Source organism: Protopterus annectens, chromosome 1.part0 (assembly GCF_019279795.1).
Source record: "Protopterus annectens isolate FY-2018-M chromosome 1.part0, PAN1.0, whole genome shotgun sequence".
Taxonomy (NCBI): Eukaryota; Metazoa; Chordata; order Ceratodontiformes; family Protopteridae; genus Protopterus; species Protopterus annectens.
The window spans coordinates 448657103-448683442 of record NC_056725.1 but is presented as its reverse complement, the minus strand read 5'-3'; the positions used below and the strand labels follow the sequence as shown (position 1 = coordinate 448683442).

The 26340-nt window shown below is 41.0% G+C and overlaps 1 protein-coding gene across 1 annotated transcript in view; it reads left to right on the top strand.

Annotated features, from left to right (window-relative positions):
• Window positions 1-26340, top strand: part of CMTR1 (cap methyltransferase 1) — a 2799821-nt gene that overhangs the window by 2210860 nt on the left and 562621 nt on the right. Inside the window, exon 18 of the mRNA XM_044060367.1 lies at window positions 13187-13312. Within this exon, the coding sequence (XP_043916302.1) occupies window positions 13187-13312 (126 nt within the window). The remainder of the gene's footprint in view (window positions 1-13186; window positions 13313-26340) is intronic.

Genomic DNA, 26340 nt, shown 5'->3' with positions numbered 1-26340 from the left:
CTGTCTACTCTAAAATTTCAGGTACACTGAACTTTATATCCAATTCAGCATCTGCTGGACAGCCAAGCAGTGCATCTTCTGGAACAAAAGAGTAGGTTCTATTTAAGTTTTTTTAATTTTTTTTTTAGTTTGAAAAAAATATTGGATTCTCATGCTTCTATTGTAGCTCTGAACCTACAATGCATAATTTGATGTCCTCAATCCACAAGGCTCAACAAATGTTTTTTTTTTTTTTTTTTTTTTGGGGTGGGCTTCCAGTACATTACTACTTCTTTCCATCTGACCTTTTTGGTCTGCATAGTGCATTCAGAGATTTCATAGTTCCACAGGGCTGATGGGAATCCACCTGGTATATAGTTATCTGGATGACTGTTTAAAGCCACTTGTCATCAGAGTTTAGATCTTGCAGTTTGCCAAATACTCAGTGTTTTTAGAATCTGGATTTCTTCCTTCTGAGTATCTACCTCACTTACTTAATGATTAGTCATTTCTTTTGTTGGAAATCATTTCCATCCCATCTATTATCTCCTTATGCTCACATAACTGAGTTTAATCATTGAACTTTCCCCGTGATGTTATCAGTGTAATTATAACACGGGGCTATCTCTCCTTAGTCTCCAATAGGCAGACGAGCATTTATGTTCACTGATGCATCTTACTCTTCCCCTAAGGTGATGTCATTGAAGGATGCTTTACATTTATTTCAGCCATGGTTTAACACAATTTTATGAGACTTGTTACTAAATTATGGGCTATATGTTTGTTAATGTAAGGAGGAGAATGCAATTCAGTACTTTATATGTACCTCAGTGAAGATACAAATGTTGACAGATGACTTTAAAATCCATACTGAGATATTTAGGGGCTATTCTTGATATTAATTGCGGATAGGGTTTATATGATAATAAGCTGAGTCATGCATGTCTCAGAATCCAGCATTTCCTATTTTTATTAACATGTCCCCAAAACAGAAAGCATTTTCTGCAAGGACATCATCAGTGAGGCTTTGTACACCAGGTTGCTCATGAGGAATGTGCGGAAGTACTTTGAAGCTTTTGAATTTGAGCGACTTGCTTTTGAAATGTTTTCTCCATTTGATATTCAGCATAGAAAAAGAATTTCACTGGTGGCACAGTCAGATTACTGAGAGTCGGGGACTATTTTTTTTGTTTGTTTGTTTTGTATTGGACCAAGACCTTACCATATTAATCGAGCATAATGATCACAAAGGCCATCTTAATCAGCCCAAAATGCAAGGTCTTTGGCCATTCCCATGTGGACTAACACATAAACTTTAAAGTGATACTTACAGCTTTTATGACAGACCAGGGGTCAGGAAATACAAAAATTGCCATAGACAACTCTGTGTTGTTGCATAGAATGGGAAGGTATCCATTCTTAGGATTTCTGTTAACTAGCCTTCATATTTTGGAAGCAGGCCACGTAATGCACATGACATATCAAGCCATTTATATTCAAGCTAAGGAAAACCCGTTAGTAGATACTCTAAGCACAGATATCTCAGCCTTTCATGAGAAGAAATTGAACATAAAGACCATTTTCTTATTAACAGCAGGAAATTAGTCATTTAGAAGTAGATTTTTTTCTTATGACCAGCTTTATTTCTTTTATTTTGAGTTTTCTCACAACTAGATATGTTACTAGTTCATTTTCTAGCAGCCAGAGTCAGATTCTTATGATCATACATCATAGGAAGCTACTAGACTATTGGCCCTGAGGCCCTCAGAAGCCTAGCCAAGAATTTAGCCCATGTTCCAACAAGCCAGCACCCTATGCCACTTTCCAGCAGGGACACAGGTGGAATCCCAGGGGTGTATTTTCTGTTCCCCATCCTGTTATCCAAGTTGCGCTTAAAAAGGGTTAATGAGGTACTCTGCTTGACATGGAGAGGGAGTCTATTCCACAAAAGTGGGAGTCTCTGGGACACAAATCTGCCCCTCCAACAAGTCCTGTTGATGTCACAGACCAGGTTGAGGTCGCGCATGTGGGTTATTTGAGTGGAGCTTGACTTGCGGATATACAGCAAATCCCAACAAGGTGGGCTGTGAGATTGCCTTGTATGCCAGACAGAGGTCACCTTTGAGGAGTCTGTAAGAGACTGAGTAGTGGGACAGGGCCTTTAGCATATCTGTATAGGGTAGATGTTTGAGGCCCTGGATTCTCCTGGAGAGGAACTTCTGTGGTCTCTCCAGCTGCTGCTGCCCTTATCATGGATCTTATAAGGGAAGAATACAGGGATGTTTTCACCACCTTGTCCCGAGATGAGATACCCTTACTAATGAGATGCAGTTCTTACTGCATCTCTAACCTTAAATCTAATGCTGAAGGGAAAAGCAATAGCAAACCTAATTTCTTCTAGTTTTTTACTGGACTACTGTATAGAACCTGATACCAAGCAGAAGTATTCTATTTTAAAACAATCCAAAATCTGTACTATAAAAATGTCAGAATGGACAATAGTTTTTCTACTGGTGTAAAACTAAAACAATACACTTATTTTCTGGTTCATTTATTGAGATTCTGTAGCATTTTGCAATATTGTACATTGCAAGATTTGCCTACTCTTCATTAAGTTGCTTTGCCACTTCTTTTTGTTCTTTTCTGATCATGTAAACCTTCCATTCCATTGTGTGGATTTGTTTGTTCCCTTCCCCTGGCTAAACACTGACAGTGGGAGTGAGACTCGAGTAGTGGTGAGCCATAATCCTTGATAGGTTAAATCTTTTGCTTTATGCTGCTAACACATTATGCTTGTCCTGGCTTGTACTTCAGGGCTTGCACTGGGCATGTTGTGGAGTTATAGCTGACTTCCGCACACTGTGAGCTCATCAGGCAGTGCTTTCTCCCTCATGAACTTGGTGCTTCTTCTTGGCTGCTGTCTGCAACATAGTGGAGCTTGCATCCCTGGGGCATACTTTCAGTTCTTACTTACCTCCCCTTCTTCCCATTTGACTTCTCCAGTTTCTAGACCTCCCTTCAAACCAGGAGCTCTTCGGCTGCCATATCCTGCTCTATGTTTCTTCATTATCCTGCTGCTTATCAGATAGTTGTGAAACGTTTTGGGAGTTAATTCTTTATTTTGAAGACTTTAATAACTATTGTATCACTTGCTTGAACATTTTCTAATTGAAGATTTACTCTTCCTTCTTATGAAACTGAGTTTAGCAGTCCTTAAGTATCTTTTGTTGTAGACATTGCTTTTTCTCTTAATTACACTGATCTCACACACAAGGATTTGTAAACTGCAGGCTTTGATATCTGAAGAGTCATATGCTGTTTCCATGAAAGATGTCTTTTAGATCAAAATCTTCCTTTAAACCTAAAATTGTTTAAGCATTCACAGTGAGGATAGAATCATTTAGGCTTTAGATGTGCACTGAAAACTCAAGTACAACTTTGAAAGGACATTCGAGACTGTGAGACCCCTTGCTTCTGTCATCTTTGCAGGATAGATAGTCTCACCTGTTTATTCACAGAACTTTTCCGTGTGGCTGGCTAGCTGGATTTCTTTTGTTGTGAAGAATGCTGCAAAACATCTGGGAGCTTGGCTATCTCAATAAGCAGGTTAGCAGCTACACTGCTTGTTCACTAGCTTTCTTACGTGTTGCAGACATCTTCTAGAGTGACCCAGTGGATATCCACATGGAGTTTTCAGGCAATGGAAGAACAGAAGTAGATTGGCAAGTATGTCTTTCGTATCACACCATGCATGCATTCATATCTGTGGACAATTTAAAATCACCACTACACCTTATACATGTCTTTTGAATGTGGGTGGAGACTGGAACTGTAGCCTTCAGTAATAATTTATCTACCAGCAGTATGTACAGTTGATATAAAAACTGTACACACCCCTGTTAAAATGCCAGGTTTTTGTGATATAAAAAATTAGACCACAATAAATCATTTCAAAACTTTTCCCACCTTTAATGTGACCTATGACCTGTACAATTAATTTGAAAAACAAACAAATCTGTAAGTGGAAAAAATATAAAAAAATACAATAAGTTGGTTGCATAAGTGTGCACACCCTTAAACTAATACTTTATTGAAGCACCTTTTGATTTAATTACAACATTGTCTTTTTGGGTAGGAGTTTGTCAGCATGGCACATCTTGACTTGACAATGTTTGCCCACTCTTCCTTGCAAAAGCATTCCAAATCTGTTAGATTGCGAGGGCTTCTCTTGTGCACAGCCCTCTTCAGGTCATCCCACAGATTTTCTATTAGATTTAAGGTCTGAGCTCTGGCTGGAGCATTCCAAAACTTTAATTTTCTTCTGGTGAAGCCATTCTTTTGTTGATTTTGAATGTACGCTTGGGGTCATTGTCATGTTGAAAGGTGAAAATCCTCTTCATCTTCAGTTTTCTAGCAGATGCCTGAAGATTGTGGTCCAAATCGTAAGTTTACCCCAGGGGTCACATCTGTGTCACTACTAGACAGGGGCACAGTAAACTAATTCTATTATATAAGGGGACCTTCACTGTGTCACTACTAGACAGAGGCACAGTATTCTAAATCTATTCTGTGCATTTTCGTACCATTTCATGGGGTGGCGAAAGCCACATCACTATGGCTAGGCTTACAAATGCCCCAGGGCAGATAGCCTAGTACTAAACTATGAAACTATTTGGAACTGTTCATAATTCCCTCCACCTTGACTAAAGCCCCAGTTCCAGCTGAAGAAAAGCAACCCCAAAGCATGATACTGTCACCACCATGGTTCACTGTGGGGATGGTTTTCTTTTGGTGATGTAAAGTGTTGTTTTTGCGCCAAACATACCTTTTGGAATTGTGGCCAAAAAGTTCAACCTTGGTCTCATCAGACCATAACACATTTTCCCACATACTTTTGGGAGACTTAATGTATTGTTTTTCAAATTTTAGCCGGGCCTGGATGTTTTTCTGTGTAAAGAAAAGGCTTCCGTCTTCCAACCCTACCCCACAGGCCAGACATATGGAGAATACGGTGGATTGTTGTCACATGTAGTACACAACCAGTACTTGCCAGAAATTCCTGCAGCTCCTTCAGTGTTGCTATACGTCTCTTGGCAGCCTCCCTGACCAGTTTTCATCTGGTCTTTTCATCAGTTTTGGAGGGACGTTCAGTTCTTTGCAAAGTCACTGTTGTCCCATATTTTCTCCATTTTTTAATGACAGTCTTCACTGTGTTCTGTGGTGTATCCAATGCTGTGTAAATGTTTTTCTACCCTTCTCCTGGCTGATACCTTTCAACAATGAGATCCCTTTGATGCTTTGTAAGCTCTCTGCGAACCATGGCTTTGGTTGTAGCAGGCAACTGCGTAAATGTCAGGAAAGTCCTACTAGGACAGCTGAACATTATTTGGGGTTAATCAGTCTTTCTCTAATTGATGGCAGGTGTGTACCCAAGAAGATTGGATGCTGTAATTAAAGCAAAAGGTGCTTCAATGAAGTATTAGTTTAAGTGCATGCACACTTATGCAACCTGCTTATTGTCCGTTTTTTATTGTTTTCCCCTAACAGATTTGTTTGTTTTTCAATTGAATTGTACAGGTTATGAAAGTTTTGAAATGATTTATTGTGGTCTCATTTTTTTATATCACAAAAACCTGGCATTTTAACAGGAGTGTGCACACTTTTTATATCCACTGTATGTATGAGGCTGGTACTTGGACATACATTTTCCTAATATAGCAAGCTGGATGTCCAGTTTAGAGACAGACCAGATTTGTTTTTTAATTATTTATGGCTTGGTGTAGACCATCTGTTCTAGCAGAATCTGTATGATAGCTGTTATTCTTGTAGTATAAATTCTTAGAGTCCTAATCCTTATGGAGAACATAGTTAAATACTGTAACTGTGCCCATAATAATGTAACAGTACATGTTTGAATACTGAATCTGAAGTACTGCACATAAGGTGAGTCTGTGGTATTTTTTTTTAATTTTCAGTGTGCCAGCCATAGATGGTGTCTCATATTAAAGGACTCCCTGGTAGAGATTCTTGCTTGGGTCCTCCCATCACTTCAGGTGCTAGGGATCCACATACTAGTCTGGAAGAAGTCCTATCTAGTTGCAGCACAAAGGGCAGAGTTGTGCACATTTTACTTATAGTCATTCCTGTCTACATAGAACGCTCAGGAAGTCATAGCCTTGTCAGCCTGGCTTCATTTGTAGGGTAGGGTGCAAGCATGATCCCTTCTGCAGTTCTTGGGCATTACGGTGCCCATTGTCTTTACAGGCTTGTTTGTGTGCCCTTGGATGAGGATGCGGCAGTGACAAGTGATAATACCTGTGGCTGCAGTGTCATCACTTCCTCTCAGACCTACCGCTAGTGTCAAAGCCTCTGTCACTGAGCTCCAGAGCAGTAAATGGATCTCATGATTCTTTATATACGCCTTTCTTGTATGCTGACAAACACAGCCTAATGTCTGATGAGTTATTCAGTGGTAGATTTGGTAGATTAGGGGAAACTATGTGGGGTCCTTTCTTCTACAAGGAAATGGGGTCCCAAGAAAAAAAAAGTGTTCTTCACACTAACCAGCTGAAGAAGAAGACATGTTTTTTTAATCACTGCTGCCTGCCAGCCATCAGCTTCCATAATAGATTGCTCCATTTGTTCGCTCTTGGGGACATGAACCGATCATGTAAAACCATCACCCAGGCAGCCATCATAGTTTTCTATAGCTTGCCTGAGCCTCCACTCGAGGTTGGTATCTTCCTGCATGTTCACTTACGTTAGGAACTACCATATTTTCCTCTCCGTAGGGGAATGCACATGACTGTACATGCCATCCACAAGGCTGCTGCATATTGCAGCTTTGTAGAGCCAAGCACAAATCCCAAACCATATGTTCTATGCTTTACTTCATCTACACCTCAGGAATGAATGAATGTCACAACAGACCAGTGTGTCTTCTGCTCCCAAAATGAAGGACGGCACAGCATTAGCCACTCACTCCCCAGTCTCTATGATCAACTCTTTCATTGCTAAGACTGCTAATTGAACCCAGGTCATATAGGACATAATCAGGAATTCATCCTGCTTCACGGAACTGACTTGCTGAGGACAGTATTTTTTACAATTCAGTGGCTAGAGGGAGTTTTGAGACCCAAGCCCCTCCTGCTTTGGTTGAATTATCAGACTGTGGTTTAAATGTGAACAAATTAGTTGGCAAGAGATCAACCCTTATGTGCAGAAGTAGTGTGGTTTCAGCAGTGGGGCATACATAGGTGCATCTCTGTTACAGCTGTTCATATTCCGGGAAGTGGACATGATGGCAGACTCCCTTAATGTTCAACCGCAATCCTAGCTGCAGTTCTGGAGTTGGAAGATAAGGGAGACATAATTGGTCTAGGTCGTCTGGGAATGGATCACTCATTGATGACATTGTTTGTGACACGGGAAGCTGAAACCCTTCCCTTTTTCGTGCTTCATCAGTGCAAGGGAAATTGATGGCTTGATCATTTTTCTGTCAATTCTATGGCAGAAAAAAAATGTGTGCACATATTTTCACCATTCAATCTGAATCAGGATTTATTTTCATAATTCATAGACAAAAAAAATAATTCTGATTGTCCCATGGCATCAGGCTGCCAGGTCTATTCAGTGCATGCCTAAAAAAGTCCTCCCCCCCCCCCCGTTTGCGTCAAAAAGTAGACTACACCTCAAAAGGTTCCTTTGTATTTTCCACTAAGACATTTGGAGGTGGTTGAAGCTGTTCTCTTGTCAGACATGCTTTACCAAATGGAAAAAGTTCTTCATCTTGTTGAAGAGGTATAAAATGGATGAGATTCTTCATCTTTGTAAAAATGTATATACTATGTGGAAGATGTTCTTCATCTTTGCGAAATGGTATATACTAAGTGTAAAAGATTCTTCATCTTTCTGAAAAAATATATAATAAATGGAAGAGGTTCTTCATCTCAGTGAAGCGGTATATACTAAGTGGAAGAGATTATTCATCTTACTGAAGAGGTGTCAACTAAATGTAAGAGCTCTTTATCTTTATGAAGAGGTGTAGTAAATGGAAGAGGTATTTCATCTTGTGAAGAGTTATGTACTAAATGGAAGAGGTTATTTGTCTTTGTGAAGAGATATACCATACCATCTAAGTCAGCCAAGTTTGTGTGTTTTTTTTTTTTATTATTATCACTAGCATCCATCTGACTTCAGGTTTGGTTATTTTATGGTCAGGATGCATTTTTTCGGCACCACTCCATTTCATGACCTTGTGGAGGGTCAACCTATGGCCCAGTGATTTCTGGTTAAGGAGTCCCTTAAAGATCAAATTATTTATTACTTTTGTTGACTGGGGAAGTCCGAATAGGCTGTGGGTAGCCCTTTTTCAGCAGAGGGGCAGGGAGAAAAGCTCCAGTTACCAAATAGTCAGTTTTATACTAAGCTGAAAAATGTACCGCTTGAAGTTATAAAATGAACATACAGTAACTGAAAAGTAGCTATGCTAAAAAAGTCTCCAGTCAGTAAAATATAGAGTAATTACAGATTAAAACAAGACAGATTGGCATATACATTGAGGTTCAAAATGTCAAATTACCATTTTACAGTTACGGGTGCAAGAAATATGAGAGAGGGTATGTAAGAGATACGATTAGAAAGTAGAAAGAATGTGATAATAGTAGAAAGCAGAGAGTAGGTGAGGAAAGGTTTGTAGTGTACAGATTTGTTAGCTGATAAAGGGAAAAAGAAAATTGTGAAGTTGAGGTGGCTATAGAAGATGGTGCATATGCGTTAGAATTTTGCTGAGGGAGAAACTTATCAGTGGTAAGTAAAGACCACAGAAGTGGCAGTAAGGGAAATGAATAGAGGAAATTAAGAAAGGAATGCTGAGAATTTGCTTTGTCAAGGAATCTAGAGGTAATGTAAGTGTGTAAGTGCCAGGGTAGTCTAGCCTGAGAAGTTGCAAGAGCAGAGCCAAGAGTTTTTATAGTGTTGTTTTTAGCAAGTTTTTGAAAGTGCTTAGGTTGGTTTGTTATCTGATGGTGTTAGGGATATAATTCCAGATTTTGGAGACATAATTTCAGCAAAAAGACAGACCAGCAGAGTTGTGAGTTTTTAGTTATAGTTAATAGGAACTTGTCTATGGAGTACAATGATTGTGCAGAGGTGTAAGGTTCCCCTAAGGCTTGGAGTGCAAGACAGTTTTGAGGTTTGTAGATTATATTATGGACATTTGCTAACTGGGTAACTGAGAGATAGTATGCAATCTCTAGCCAGCTTTAACTGTTTTAAGGTTAGACAGTGGTAGGATTTAGCATATTGGTTGGTGAATGTAGCTGTCCTGTTTATAGCGTTGTTTAGTTTTTGTTAGTAGACATTGCTGAAAGTAGGTGTAGCTGGGGGCAACATATAATAGTGAAGGCAGAAGATATGCAGAGGCTTTTTTTTGGTACTGCTAGTTAAAAAGCATTTGTACGATATAGAAGTCCCAATTTTTCTATTGGTTCTCTTGATAGCTTGTTGTATTTGAATATCGAACTGTCAGGGCTTGTCTGTAGTGACACCAACCAGCTTTCTGCGGGACACAGATTCAATAGTTGTATTTTTTGAGGTGATAGAGAAGTTATATTCTGTAAAAGATTCAAATTTTGATGTGAAAAGTAGTAATGTATTTTTCTTAGCATTCAGCAGGAGGCAAGAATTTTTGAGCCAGGTTTCTGTAAAAAATAAAGTTTTATGGGTCTTTTCCTGAAGATCTTGAAGGGGCTTTTCATCACTGTAGCACCATCAGCATACTGAATGGCAGTTGTGTCAGTAGCAGTGTAGTGGCTATTGATAAAAATGCTAAAGAGTGTGGGGCCAAAGACTGAGCCTTGTGGCACTCTGAGGTGGACAAGAATGGTGATTGTTCATTATGACTTTGTACTGCTTGTAGCCTGTTAGAAGGGTCTACTTCAAAACACTGAAATTTCATAACATTGAAATTCAAAACATTGAGACGAAAACATCGAAATCCCAAAACACTTAAAACCAAAAACAATGAAAACTCAGAACAGTAAAACTACAACGCACATGTAAATAACATCCCCTTCACCTATAGCAACACCTAACTAACAAACACACTTTCTACTATGTTTCTGCACCGCCCCATGTGGGGGGGGGGGGGGTTCTGCCCCCCCACACCCCCTGTAAATTAAATATACCAAGATCGCACTACAGTGGAAAAAAGTTAATTTCCTAACCTCACTGTATGGCGGTCACCATACACTGAGGTTAGGAAATTAGTTTTTTTCCACTGTAGTGCGATCTTGGAGTTGGTATATTTAGTTTATGGGGGTGTGTGGGGCAGAGCTCCCCACATGGGGGGTGCAGGGGGCTTGCCCCCTGCAGAAATGTAGTAGAAAGTATGTTAGGTGGTGTTATAGCTGGAGGGGATGTTATTTATATGTGCAATGTAGTTTTCAGTGTTATGATGCTAAGTTTCAATGTTCTGAAGTTTCAACATTTTGGGTTTTCAGTGTTTTGAATTTTCAATGTTATGGTCTCAATGTTATGAATTTCATTGTTATGACATTTCAATGTTTTAAAGTAGACTCTGTTAGAAAGCTAGCTTTGGAATGACGAGAGGGACTGGGTTTCAAAGCCTAGTGAAGATAGTCTATGGAAACGAATCATGCATCTTAGACTCCTCTGAAGAACCTTTCATCTCCTTGGCACTTGAACTTCCTGACTAGCAAGTGCCCCATCCTCCTGATGAATTGACTGTTGTTTAGAGACTCTGAAGTTCTTTTCTTAGAAGATGCTTTTCTTTGTGACCATCACTTCTGCTCACAGGATCCCACAGCTACAGGCTCTTATTTAGAAATCCCTTTTTGGGCATTTATACAGATGTGTCAAATAGGAATAATCCTCATTTTTTCATTTTTGGTTTTAAAGTAGTCCATAAACCAGTTATATTTTATATCCCCGCTTTATGTAGTAAAGTCCAAGGAAGCCCTTTGCATGTCAGGTGTGGGCTACTTGCTCAGATTTTATGTGAAAGTTTTGCATAAGATCAGGAAGATGAATCATTTGTCTTCTTTGGTCCTGGAAGTGAATGACTTTCAGAAGCTAAGCAGACCACCTTCATGTGGATAATTGAGTGCATTGTCTTGTGCATGGAGTGGCAAACTGCCTACTGGAAAATTCTGGTGTTGAAGAACCACTGTTTGACTTGTTGTTTGGTTATTTTGTGGTCCAGAAAGATGTGTGGCTTCTTCAGATTCTTCCTTTAAGAATGTCTTCAATTTGGATATTTTTGTTGTGTTCACTTCATTACTGATTTATACCTTTGCCAAGCATTTCTTTTTGGACCATAATTCCCTGAGTCGGACCTCTAACTGTACTTTTTGACTTCAGGACCTTACCTTGTGTTTTGGCATTTCTGCAGCTTTGACCTTGCAGGGAAGTTTAATTTTTACTGCTTGGGATTCTTTTCACCAGTCATGCATTGCAGAAGGCCTCTGAAATTAGACACAAGAGCTATTTACTTTACAGTATTGTTTGAGAGAGAAATCCTTCTGCTGTAGGTACTTATTACCTTCCTACCATCCACCGTTGTTTGCACATTTTGTAGATTCATCTACTGTGGCTAGATTTTTATGTAAGTCATCCAGTTACACAATGTTGCATCATTTTTTCTGTCTTTCACATGGTTTAGACTGGTAGTGTAGAAGTCTCAATGCACATTTCCACTGAGGTGTGCAATATCACAGCATATGACAACCAGCTATGCGAACATAGGAACTAGGCAGCAGTGTGTATTCCACTGAGTTGGTGTCAAAAGACAAAAATCCCAGCATTTAACTTACTGCAGAAACCCCCCTTATGGACCAACTGATATGAAAAAGTGTGTGTCTTCATTTAGAAAGTTATTGCAGTTGACAAAATTTAACAAACTCATCCTGCTGTGTGGAAATCAAAACGTTTGTGTTTTGACACTTTAGCAGAAGCTGGCATGCAGATTGTCTGTATGCGTTTCTGCAGTGGGGCAAGACGTCTACAGAAGCTTTGTCTGCCTACATGTTAATGGTTAAACTTTGACATTATGCACTGTCAGGAAAAGATGTGTTTGGTCTCAAGATGTGCTTCAGATTTACATTCTTCAGTGTACTGGTTCAAAATATGCATTTTTAGAAAAAATGCAATTAGTGAAGGCAAATTCTTCCCATATATCAAAGATATATATTTTTAATACTGACACTGCAGTGCAGCATGGGGGTGCTACACTCCTAACTGTGCTGTCCTTCAGATGAGAAATTATACAAAGGCCCCATCTGCCTGCTATGGTGGCAGCTCAAGTAGATGCAGAAGATCACACAGTACTTACCGTAAAGAGTAGAGGAAGTTCCCTGGTACCGTGCCTAAATTTCCCATAGTCAGTAGGAATGCCACCTTGCATCTCCCCTGAAGACAGGACACTGGCGTAGTGGGACTAACCTGGTCAACAAAGTGTACATAAAAAATATATATATTGTAGGTAAATTGGTGATCCTGTATAGGGGACGTGTGTGTAGTTACTTATCGATGCAAAAACATACTCTACTGGCTGATGTTTTTTCTAGGATTGTTTTATCTGCCTTGCAGCTATTCAGTGTTGAGAACAGGCTCTGCCTTTTTGTGATTCTAAATTTCATGAAGCAGGTATTAGAGAATGAATGAATTTCGAATGCTCAAATGGTCACCACTTCAGTGTCTCTCTCTCTCTCTATATATATATGTATATGTATATGTATATATATATATATATATATATATATATATATATATATATATATATATATATATGCATACATACGTACATACATATATGTTTGTGGTAGGTACCTCTATAACATTGTCAGCTATCTACCATTGATTTATTTAAAGACCTCCCCCTAGGCCTTCACTAAAAATGGGATGTTTTTGGTGTGTCAATTCACGTCACCCAGTCAACAGATATATCACTGCAGGAAAATTGGTTACATTACAGCATTATTATGTCTGTCTGCAGAATATAAAACACCAAAATAGAATTAAAATATGTGAACCTGAAAGCTTACAGTCCCTAGTGTTTTGAGTAGTGGCCAAAACATTTTATCAAGAGTTTTAAACCTTGAGTGTTATTTAGTTCTTATAAAGTGATACTTGATGCAGTTTAAATTCTGTTTTTCCAATCTGATTGCACTGTTTTTAACTTTTGCAGAGGTCTCATATCTACAAGTGGGATGGCCATCCACCAATTCGCTGGACAAAACTGGAAAACTTGAAAACAGAGTTACCAAGGGACACATTGCTTTCTGTTGAGATTGTCCAAGAACTGAAGGGAGAGGTGAGAGCTCAGATAGGAAATGCAGCTTTATATAAATGATACTCATCCCTGGTTTGGCACCTATGTCTCTAATGGATACAGGTAACCAGTAAATGATTCCCAGGCCCATGCTTACACTTATCAAGGGTAGCATAACTTGTCAGAGATTTGGGATGCATTGCTAGGCTTAAAAATGCCCTTGTGGTTGTTAGCCTAGTAAACACCTATGAACCTGTTCCACCCCTCAAAACTGGTTCTCCTTCCTTTTCACAAGAGCCTTTTTATTATTATCTTTATGCTCTATGTTATACCTCTTAAATTTATGGAACTGGCTGTTGGTAGTATTTCACAGGATGTACTACAAGTGCTTGTATACCATTAGTCATAACACACTCCCCTTCTGTTACTCAGTTATATTGGCAAGTGCTCTAACTCCCACTACCACTAAGCTAACTATCCCTCCCAGAACTCTAACCATAAAAAACACCCCTTCGTGCCCTAACCCTAATTCTGGGCCTCCCGATCACTCCCTAACCCTTTCTATAAGCCAATTCCTGATCACTCCCTAAACCTAAAGCCCCCTCCCCATTACCTTTCCCAATTACCAGTTTTATGAAGAGACCTTGATGGTGTCATGCAGCTGTGGCCCTGAACTTACATTTGAGTTTGAGCAGCTGCTCAGCCAGGTAAACAGACGTGGAAACAGACATTTGAGGCCATGTCTTCAAGTAGCTGAGGTTCAAGCATTTCTAAAGTTCTCTGTTTAATATATGCCAATGTGAGTATTTTTTTTCTTTAATTATACTGCATATCAAGTGATGGCATTAAATAATGAAAAATTGGTTCTTCCAAGTCTAATTAAAAGTTGTTGCTTTAAAATACCAAACTGAAGTATAAGGAATCTGTACTTTTCTAACTGCATGCTAAATGTACAAAGTTTGGAGCTTCCGTCAGCTCACTTTATATGCTAGAAACATTGTTTTTTATCTGGTATTGAAAAAAATGGTATTTGACATTCCTGAGACCACTTCTTCAACTCGACCTATGTACAAGCTGGAAGTCTTCTAGTTGGCTCATGGCTAGGCAGGTATCGCATGGTGCACCAGTACAATCCCAGATTTCGTTTGCCGCGTCAACGAGTTCGGTTCTGCTTCTCTTTGGCTCTGGCTAAGTTTTTCTATTTTATACAAAATTTGGGGATTTTTCTACTCAAAACCATTTTTATATCATTGTTTAGTCATACGTTTGCAAGTTAGAATAGTTAGCGTTATAAGTGCGCCGTTTGTGTGCAAATTCTCTAGTACAGTTGGCTTCATAGAACTGGTATCCTGTGTGCTGGTTTTAGGTGTTTTATTAGTGTTTAGTAATTGTAGGCACCTTTTGCACTCAGGCTGTATGTTGTTTAATAAGTCTAAAGTCACAGTTTTTTTGAGGATTTCCGCTTGATAAATTTGTTAGTGTTAACAGAACAATGTTCCGTTTTCCTTGTTGGGTACATTTACACTTTATTCCTGTTTGAGTGTGTGACATCTCTTCTTATTGTACCTTTCCCTAGGTCTGTTTTAGTTAGAAGACCTAGTTTTCCTTTTCCTCTCCTGCCCAGGCTAGGCCCGATTAAGTTAGAGGACCAAGTCCTCGTGGTGTCTTTTTCTTTCTTGCAGGGCTAGGCCCGTTTAAATTAGATGACCTAGTCCTCTCGTTTTTCTTTCTGTGTGTGTGTCAGCTCATCTCTGTGAGAATGTCTAAAGAAAGCAAGAACCATAAGCCATCTGGCTTTAAGAAATGCATTAAATGTTCACAGAAGATGTCTATAACGGATGGCCACAGTAACTGCGTTTACTGGTTGGGGGCTATCCACTTACAGGAAACTTGCTTATTTTGCCACTCTTTCAGTGCTAGGTTGTTGCAAGAAAGAAAAAATAAGCTTATCCTAAAAGGTCTTCTAAAACCTTCCTTTGAGGAAGATCTGGCTAGCTCTTCCTCCTCTTCTAGATCTCAGGGATCTAAAAAGGAAAAGTCTAAGTATTCTAAGAGGCCCTCCCCGGCACCAGCTGGTGTCTCGAAGCCACCTCTTAAAATTACTAAGCCTGATAAGTCCACTGTCTCATCGGCATCACAGAGTTTGGTGCCGATTGAGAGTAGTACTGTGATTACAGGGTCGGCCCCAAGTAGCTCGGAGCCGACCTCTGAGAGTATTTTATGGAGCCGGTCTATGGATCCTCTACTGGTCTCCCCTACATTGAAGTCGCCGATACTGCAGAGATCCCATTCTCCCACTCTGTCCTCCAGGTCTTCCAGGAGTTTATCAGAAGAAGATGTGGAGAGGGTAGTGTTGAGACTTTTGAAGTCATCTGCCTTACCAAAATTGTTGTTGGCTCCGACTCAGTCAGTTCTGGAGCCACTTGAGTCTGTTAAGCCCCCTTCTGTCATTCCTCCTCCGAGCCATGCTAGCGTTTCGGAGCTGGAGTGTTTGGTATCACTGGTGGAACCCTCGGCTCCAGCTCCCCCTGTGGCTGTGTTGGAGCCGAGTACCGCTCCAACACTCTCGTTGCCATCCGTGGTGTCTAGGAGCCAAAGCTTCCTGGTCGGCACCGACAGGGATGCCTGGAACCAAACATCTTTGGTTCCAAGTCTCCCTCTCGGCGCGTCGGCGAGGGTGAGTTCAGATCCTACGTCTATCTCAGAGCCGATGGCATCCTCTGTCTCCTCGGAGCCGGAGAGGTCTACAGAGCCAGAGAGGTTGGCATTCGAGATGATGAGGAGTGTGCTGTCCCGATCTTCAGCTCCTACCAAGGGTACCGACACTCTTCCTCCTAAGGCACCTACTTCTGTCTCAGCTTCTGCTCTCTCCATGGACAGCAGAAATCCTCAGGCTCAGGAGCCACCAGCCAGTGGCCCCCACTCTTCTGAGACCTCCCCGGAATATCCTTTCAAGGAGCCCCCATGGAAGAGAACATGTAAGAGGAAGCATGTAGACTCCCAGGCTAAGTCTCTGACCTCTGACAATGACCTCGATGAGTCAGAAGGGTCCCCCAAGTCGTCCTCTGATGATGTCTCCTCTGTAGACATCCTGGAAATCCTTAAACAGAGGTGCGGCTGGCCCACTGTCCTCCCCTTCTGATGAGGAGTCAGTGTATCTGAAGGCTTTCGGGTCTCAACCTCCAGCCTCTTGGGTGTCTCCACCCTTCGAAGAACTCATGGAGCTAGTTAGTGGAAAGTGTGGGATACTCCTGATGCCGTGGTGCCAGTCCCCAGGAGACCGAATAAGTTTCTGTCTGCACCCACAGATCAGATAAGGATTTTTTGTCTAAAGGTGTTCTCGTAGATGCCATGGTGGTGGCGGCGGCCACTAAGAAGGAGCTAGCAGAGACTACTACTTCTGTTCATCTGCCGAATAAGGAGTCTCGAACGATGGACAGATATGGGAAGCGTATCTTCTGTTCAGCGGCATTTACCCTTAGATCGTTGAACCACCTTACACACTTCACGAGGCTTCAGAGATATCTCCTTAAGGACTTAGGAGATTCTGTACAAGGTACATCTACTGAGGGACTCCCTGACAAGGTGTCTGGCTAGTTCTCCAACTTGAAATCTTATCATCATCTCGTCCATGCGGCTCATTTCATATGCAGCCGATGGAGCGAGTAGAGCAGCGGGTTCAGGAATTTCCCTAAGGTGTCATTCCACAATGCATTTGTGTAACTTTGTGTAACCTTGCGGAACCATTCTCCTAGTTAGCACCAAACAAGATCTGGGGATTGTACTGGTGCACCATGGGATACCTACCTAGCCATAAACCAACTAGAAGACTTCCAGCTTGTAAATAGGCCGAGTTGGAGCAGAGGATCGGCTCTGATCCCATATGTATGAATGAAGAGCGAGATGGACTACAAGCATGGAACGTTATGGTGAGTACATAACTTCTTTTTTCTTTTCATTAGTGAACGTACTGTTCATTTGTTCTTTGACTCACATTTAATTTATTGCATTTAGCTGCAAATATTAAGACATCATCCCTGTCAGGTGGCATACACACAGAAGGCTGCACTCAGTGTCTCTTCTGAAGAGCAGTCATTCCCACCTCTGATGTAGCCTGTTATGTCACTCTCTGTAAAGATAAGATGTACCAGATGAAAGCTGCAGTCTGAAGATTTTCTTATGGAAGCAGGAAGTGGTCTGTCTTTACAATTACTGTAACTGAAATAAAAAACAATTAATGGGGGAGCTGGATCCCCACTGATATTCCTTTATATCTATTTTAAATATTTCTAGTAAGCAACATGATTATGTTAGAATACCACAACAGCTACCATGACAACCTAAAAACTGAAAGAGCTTGGTAAATGTCTCTTATTTTTAAAGAATGTATCATTGGTACTGAACATAAAAGGAGGAGTTGCAAATGTGAATGGTCCCATCTGTTTTGAGGTGGGACAGTTAAGATAATTGTGGGTTATAGTTGTGATAAATATGAGTTGAGGTCTTGTTTGGGTTTCCTTTTTTGTTTTTCTTATTATTTTAAGAGAGAAGGCAGCTGCCATGTTATGAAAGAGCTAAAGTATTTCAGCATGATCCAGGAAATAAATAATCTAAACTCATACTTTGAGAGCCTTAATTGTTGTTAAGTAAATATTTAAAATAGTTTTATTAATTAGAATATTTATAGCTGACTACACAGTAATGTAATTTTAATATTGAGAAGTTATTGTAATGTTGACTGTGCATCAAAGACTGGGGTAATATGAGGGTCAAGTCGTTTACTTAATTGGTACTACATTGAGTCAGCTTAGGAAGTGATAATGGAAGTAAATGCTGTCGCTTAGGTCGAACTAGTAAAAGTTAAGGAAATAAATCACCTTGTTTTTTGTAATATTTTCCATTTTGCTCTGACTTTGCAGTTATAGTGGTATTATATTAAGAGATGCACAGAGGTAGATCATTCTTCAAAAATGATTTATTTTGTGGATATTTTGAGTCCCTAAGTGGCATGACTCCCTGGAAAAAAAAATCTATCCTCGTGATTGAATATTATGAAGGACAAGCTTTACTGTTTGCCCTTTGAGCTGGCTGACTCATTGGACTTGAATATAATCCTGTTGAAGACCTTATTCTCTTTGGTTACGTAGACCATAAGACCCTCATTTGCAATGACCCCTACTTGTTTTTTTTTTTCACAGAAACTAGGTATCCTGGAAGACCACCACCATTCGGTCTTAAAAGTGGTTTTGGAACTATACATTAAATAGTCTCTCCATTTACCTTTGTTCTCCCCAGAAATAGAACTAGAGTAAAGAAAATCCTTCATACCTCGAATGTGCATATTACTCAGAATTTATGTAAAAAGTGTTTACAAACTCAGGAAGGCAACTGAGATGTTTGCCTTCTTTACCCTTTACATGGAGGTCTTGACAGTGGCAGAGTAGATGTCATCCATATTGACCTCTAACCTGTGTATTGTCACTTTGTGACCAGATGTTGACTGATCATTCCTGTCAAGGGTCAGTCAGCTATTAGAGATTAGCCTGATTATCAGATATTTCAATTCTGGCCATCTTTGCCATTGGTACTCACATTTGCCAAACACTGTTGTCTTAATCTTCATTTGAGGAGTCTTGCATCATTTGTCACATCTGTGCTCTAAGATTCAACCTTTTGAACCTTGCATTTTTAACCTTTTATGCTTTTTCCTGGTAATGTAAGAAACCACAGGCTCCCCTTCCACTGGATGTGGATACATAAGACACCCTAAATCTATTTAGCAAGATAACAGCCACAAACAACCATGCCTGTTAAGCACAGAAGAGTATGTCACTGCCATTTTCTGTTATAACTTGTGGTCCCTGCTCACTCATAGACATTTATCTCCCATTATAAGGACAGGTGGTGCACACACCAATAGAAACGCTACTGCACATTCTGCCCCCTTCAGTCCCACAAACAGTTCTTGAACTTTCTGTTATCTACTCTTACTTAGTTTAACGCTAAAGTACTAAAGAAACATCTGAAAATTTACTGCAGTGTTTGGCAAATGTGAGTACCAATGGCAAAGATGGCCACAATGGAAATATCTGATAATCAAGCTGTGGAAGAAGCATCTCTAATAGCTGACTGACCTTTGACAGGAATGGTCAATCCACATCTGTAACTGCTATTCTAAGCCTTTGGTTTCGCACTTGGGCTTCAGACCAGTTGTTTTACATTAAGAAGGTTTGTGGTCTGCACTGTTGTGGCAGGACAGGTAGCTTTACATCCTTCTAAGTTGGGAGTTGCTGATTGAAGTGTTAGTGTCTGTTATTCTAAAGTGTATTAGTTCTGGTTTAAGCACTTGGGCTTTGGGCCAGTTATTTTACATTAAGAAGATGTGGTCTACACTCTTGTGGGAGGAGAGGGTAGATTCTGTCCTTCTGAGCTGGGAGTTTCTGGATAAAGGCTTATTGTGCCTCCTTATTTGAACTGTTTCTTTCTGAAATTGGTGCACCTTGTTTGCTTCACCATAGACTAGATTCAGACCTGCTGAATCTAGCTTTGTTTGTATAACTTGAGCACTAATCCAGGCCATCTTTTTTGGAGAAGGTTCCCCTGCACCCTAGTGGCAGGAGTGTGCACTTACTGATCGAAGACTGCTGGAACGGGGCTCAGTTTTTAGCTTTTATTGGTTAATTGGTTAATTTGTTTAAATCAGTTTGCTCATTTGCTACTGTTTTTTTATATATATATATATATATATATATATATATAAGACCGCGATTAGATATTCCAGTGTTATGCTCACTATTTTTTATATCTTATTTTTTTAGCTTGTTTGCTTTTATTATATTTATTAGATTATTGTAAGATTGCTGGAAGTTTTTGCCTGTCTCTGCATTGTGTATCTTTTAACATTTTTTTTCCTTCTCTACATTTCTCCTTAAGCTTGTACCCTTCCTGCCAGTGTAAACCACCCACTCTTCTGTGTCCTTCGGGCTGCCCAAGACCCAGAGAAATACCTGACTTCTTATTCAAATTCTGCTACCTCATCCCAACGCAGGAAAAGGACCACTGCCTTATCTGTGCTGTATTGACCTAGGAAGCTGGAATAGTAGTTAAAAAAGTTTGTCAAACCTGCTCCTCGCTTACTACAACTAATTCCTGTTTCTATTTGTTTTAGGGAGCGCTCCCTATCAGGAATACCAGCAGTCATAGTCTCCCACTCTCTATCCCCTATACACTCCGTTAGTCTACCCCCTAAACTCTCCCCCCCCTGCTCTTCATTTTTTCTTCTTCTTCCCCTACAACTTGCTCAATCTCCCCTTGCGATATAACTATCGATGTTACAAGGAGTTACCACTAGAGGGCAGTATAACAACACTACCTACCAGTTACTTTGTTCTTAGAAAACAAGCCCTTATACCAAGTTTTTTTTCTTGCCTCTGATACCACCTTTATCCCCCATTTTCTCTCTGTAATTACTCTTATCTTGTTTCCCATCTCACCACTTAAAAGTCCCCAACCTCCTTGTATACCTTACTTTGAACTTACCTTCCAACATCTCTGATTGTTTTCCTCACTACCTACTTTCTTACCTTACTACTTGTCTCTACCCGCTCCGTTCGCCCTGCGGGCTCACTCCACTCCCCTACCCTACCCCCTAATCTCACGCACCCCCCACTACTTCTACACTTATACCTCTACTGCCACACCCCCCACCTAAACAACCAATCACATTCTACTGCTCGTTGCCATACTAGATTACTACTAGACAATTACATATTGTTACTAGTTATAGCATTATCTCAGCAGGTATTACTTCTCTCCACCCCTCCTCTTCCACCTCCAATTAACTTATAACCCCCCACACAATGCCAAGTACACCTATGTCTAAACAGGCGAAGCTATTGCTCATTTATGTTCTCCTAACTTTTTTATCTGTACCATATATACTAACCACTTATGAAAACCTCACCTACTCTGAATTTCACTATCCCTACAAGCAAACTTGCCCACTTACCCAGGTAGCCTCCCAAAATCATGTAGGCATAACAGGTACATCCAATTACTTACTCTCAAAGTATCATAAACTAGCCCATATTACTTACCCCCATCATAGAAAATCACCAAATCTACTCCATACATTCCTAAAGCTCTCACATAGACTCAAACAACATCCCCTTCTGCATATAGACATCCATCCCAACCCTGGGCCAAACAATAACACCACCACCTGCCCCCATGCATCCAATCCCTCCACCTCTAATAACCCCTTTAGAACTCCCAATTCTCTCTCTATAGCTCACCTTAACATACAGAGCTTAAACAATAAACTTGCCCAACTTCACACTCTCTTAGACGTACACTCTTTTGATATCCTATGTCTAACAGAAACGTGGCTTAAACCTGCTACCCAGGACAATGAAATAACCCCACCTGGTTATAATATTTTGAGGGCAGACCTCAAAACCAAAAAGGGTGGTGGGATGGCAATATTATATAAATCTGGCCTACAACTAACTCCATTTAATGTACAATTACCTTCACTAGGGAACACTGAAATTCTTATCACAAAACTTCAGATCAATATTTCCAAAGCTATCTATATTATATGCTCTTACCTTCCCCCTGGTAATAACATCAGCTCCCTTGAGAATATTCTTAGCTGGCTCTCTGCTTACGACCCTCAAGAAACCATAATGTTGGGTGACTTCAGTATAGACTGGAATAGCTGTACCTCTACCAGGCCAACTTCCCACATAAACCTATATGGCTTCTCCCAAACCATCACCACCCCTTCCAGGATCAATAAACCTAATAACAAAGAAAGCACCTTAGATTGGATCCTAATAAACAGTCACCTCCTCATATATAAAGCAGGAATCCTTCCTGACGACATTACTGACCACTCACTCACTTATATCATCAGACATAAGATCAATATTCCCAAACCTACCAGTTGCAAAATATCTCGGTCCAACAGAAATTTTAACCCAGACAACTTCCAAACAGAACTTGAGGCATGTGACTGGTCACCCCTTCAATATCTCCAACTCGAGGAAGCAGTGCCCTACTTTAACTCCTAATTCTTACAAATACTGGACTATCATGCCCCTACTCGCTCTATTAGAATTAGGAATAAACCTGCACCTTGGCTCACTAAAGAGACTAGGCAAAAGATCCTAACAAGAAATAAAAGCTGGTTTAAATGGAGAACTACAAAAAACTTTATAGACCATCAGATATTTAGACAGCTAAGAAATGCCACTAAAAAAATCAATACTTATTGATAAAAAAAACTTTTACTTTCACTTCCAACAATCTCACCAACACAAACCACAAAAGTTCTGGTCAGGTATTAATAGACTTTTACGTCCAGGCCACTCTAAAACACCTACCCCATCAGAATCCCCTAGTGACAATCCCAAGCATATAGCAGATGCCTTTAATACCTTCTTTACTGATGCTATCCAATCTCTAGCTAACTCCCTACCTCCTGCCTACACAAACTTACCACCCAACACTAATACCTTAGCTCCTGCATTCCATTTACAGCCAGTTCCTACATCCCTCATCTGCTCCCTTCTTCAAAAACTCAAGCCATGCACTCCCTCCGCTGATGGTCTCCCAGCAGAATATCTGCAATTAGCAGCAAAGGTTCTAGCCTATCCCATCTCTATCCTAATAAATAGAACCATTAAGGAAGGAACTATACCAACCCTCTGGAAAATCTCCCATATTATGCCACTTCACAAAGGTGGCAACTCAACTGAACTGTCAAACTTTCACCCAATAGCTTTACTTTCTCCTTTAGCAAAAACCATGGAAAAATGTATCCCCCGCCAACTTCTTGATCACCTACTCCAAAACAACTTACATGCTGACTGCCAGCATGGTTTTAGGCCATTCCATAGCACTACCACTGCCCTCCTATCCTTCACTGACTGCTTCAACAAATACCGTAATAATAATGCTTTATCCTCTGCACTGTTCCTTGACCTCTCAAAAGCCTTTGATATGGTTAATCATCAGCTTCTTTTAAATATACTTGAATCCTTCTCACTAGACACACAGGCATTACAATTTTTCAAGTCCTACCTAGACAATAGGCAGCAGGCTGTGCTCTGGGATAATATTCTTTCCAAGCATCTCCCTATTTCCCTTGATGTCCATCAAGGCTCTATTCTAGGCCCTCTTCTATTCTCAATTTTCATCAATTCCTCAAGCAACCTGCATACAATATACTGATGATTCTACTTTATTATGTTCTGCCACTACCTCATCTGAACTCCAATCCCTTGCCCAAAGTGTGTTTAATATTGTTGAAAACTGGTTCCAACGTCGCTGCCTTCTCCTGAATCCCCAAAAAACGAAATTACTGCTCTTTACTCCTACACAAAAATCTTCCACAATAGAATTCACAGTTACATCTAATAATTGCACTGTCATATCACCTGACCCAACAACTAAACTCTTAGGAATAACCATTGACCACAACCTTAACTTTGACACTCACATTAACACCACTATAAAAGCAGTTAACAGAAAACTCGTCACTCTTTACAAAATTAAACCCTTCCTTACTCCTCTAGCAAGAACTACTATCGCCCAAACCCATCTCATTTCCACCCTCCTCTATGCCTCACCCATCTATACTAATCTATCCAAAAATAACATCAACAAACTGGAAACTGCCTACAACAGCAGTGCCAGATTTGTCACTAGCTCCCCTTCTAGAACCCACCATTGTCATAACCTTAAACAGCTAGGATGGCTGGAGCTACCCAATCAACTTCTATTACATCAACTTACTATCACCCACAAGTCCCTTTATCATCCTAGTAATACCTCAACTCTCACTAGCCTTATCATTCCCTGCAAAAATCTTACTACTCTACACTCAGCAAACAAGCTACTAGTATCTGTGCACAAATCCAATAATAAGTCAGGAGATTCACTGTTCGCAAATACAGTGGGGAAAGCCTGGAGCCTTCTTCCTACTGAATTTACATCCCTCACTTCGACACAACTTAAATAACTTAAAACTCACTGGCTATGCCCATGTACTTATCCAGACTAATAATTCACTGCCTCCTTTTGTCCACAGTACTCTCTTCTCACATCTTTAGCCTCAATGATAATGATCTGTAAGTGACCTAAAGTTTGTTTGCTTTTTTCTTACTCCTTCCCATGCACCTCTGCAGATCACAAACTTACTTTGCAAGATTACTACTGTTAGAATCATGTCTTTTGTTTGTATATGTAAGTAAAATTATTACCATATTCCTATGTAAAATTGCCTTTTAGCCTAAAATTTGAGTGTACTCATTTTAATATTGACTGTATGTTAAGTTGTCTATCTCGCCTTCATTCTTGCTGGATGGGTTCGGAGCCGACCTCGGCTCCGACTCGGCCACTCTAAAAGCTCGAGAGTTGGTTCCACCGGCTCGAGGCTCCCCTTATATCCCACAATGCTAGGCGTGAGTTACCTCAGATCTCGTTTGCCGCTACAGCGATCGAGGTGTGTGGTTTCTACCGGCTTCTTGGTGAGTTATAGTAGAGTAATTTTTAGTCTACTTAAACCCCTTTAGTTTAATTCTTTACAGTTATTACCCTTAGTTTAGTGGATTTTGACCCTTTTCTCTTCTATTATCCCCTTTTCCACAAAGAACTTATAAGTTCTTCCCTCGGGCCTTCGGGCCTTTTTTCCTTCCCCTAGTGGTGTGTGTGTGTTTTTTCTCAAAAAACTTTGATAGTGTGTTTAATTGTTGAGTTAAAACTTATATAGGGTGTAATCAGTGTGTTTGACTGTGTGTGTGTGGTTACACTTCTTCTATAATGTCTAAAGACTCAAAGGTCTCAGGCTTCAAGAAGTGTGACTCGTGCTGTCAGAAAATGTCTGACAGACGGTCACACTTCTTGTGTCTACTGCCTGGGACCTTTACACCTGCAGGACTCTTGTGCTGTATGCCATGGCTTCAGCCCCAGAGTCCTGCAGGAAAGAAAAAATAAACTTATTCTGACAGGTTTACTTAAGCCTGAGGGTTCCCTTACTGTTCCTTCGGGAAAACCCTCCAAGGCTTCTAGGTCCTCGGCTCCAGCGTCTGAGCCAAGACCTAAGGCTTCGAAACCTCCGTCTGCATCGGCTCCGGCTGGAGCCGATGACTCTCAGACTGCAGTTTCTGTGGTTTCCTCGGCTCCGGCTGGAGCCGAGGTATTGGAAATTCCTTTGTCGGTTCCGACTAGACCTTCGGAACCGACAACTAGAAAGAGGTCCAGGTCACCGTCCCTTGGCTCCGTTCATTCGGCTCCAGCATCTCCCTTGCTGTCTGAACGGAGCCATAGATCTCACTCCTCTAGGTCATCGAGGCTTTCGGACCATGACCTTCAGAGGGTAGTGAGTCGACTTCTTAAGTCCGAGGCACTGGCCCAAATGCTTCAGAGCCCGACTCATCAGTCGATGCCAGACCCTGTCCCCCATTATGTTCCTCCTCCGACTCCGTTGAGCTCGGAGCCGGGGCATTTCGGAACCGAGACTGTGGTAGCGTCGGAGCCGATACAGATGTCTTCGGCTCCATCGTCGGCTCCGATTTCTTCCTTAGAAGAATCTCGGCGCCGGACTTCCCTCGCCGGCTCTGAGGGGGTGAGTGGCATCGGACCCTTGTCCGACCCCGCTCTTCCTCTCGGAGCTTCGGCCCTGGTGAGTTTGGCTCCGACATCGGCCTCGGAGCCATCACTGTCGGTGCCGAGGGAGGTTCTCAGCTTCTCGGAACGGGGACCTCTGGCTCTGCCTGACAGGGGTGCGTTCAAGGTCATGCGGAGTGTGTTAGAACCTGGTTAGACTACACAGTCGACTCCGTCCGCCCCTCCCTCTTCGGTGCCTCAGGTCAAGTCGACTCACTCCCTCATCCCAGACCGCAGAGAGCCAGCTCCTCAGGAATCCCCTGTGGGGATCTCATCCTCTTCCGAGGCCTCTCCTGATTTGGCAGAAGAGCCCCCTCGGAAGAGAAAGTGTAAGAGGAAACACATAGACTCACCTGAGTCCGTCACCTCTGACACAGATTTAGAGGATTCCGAGGGTT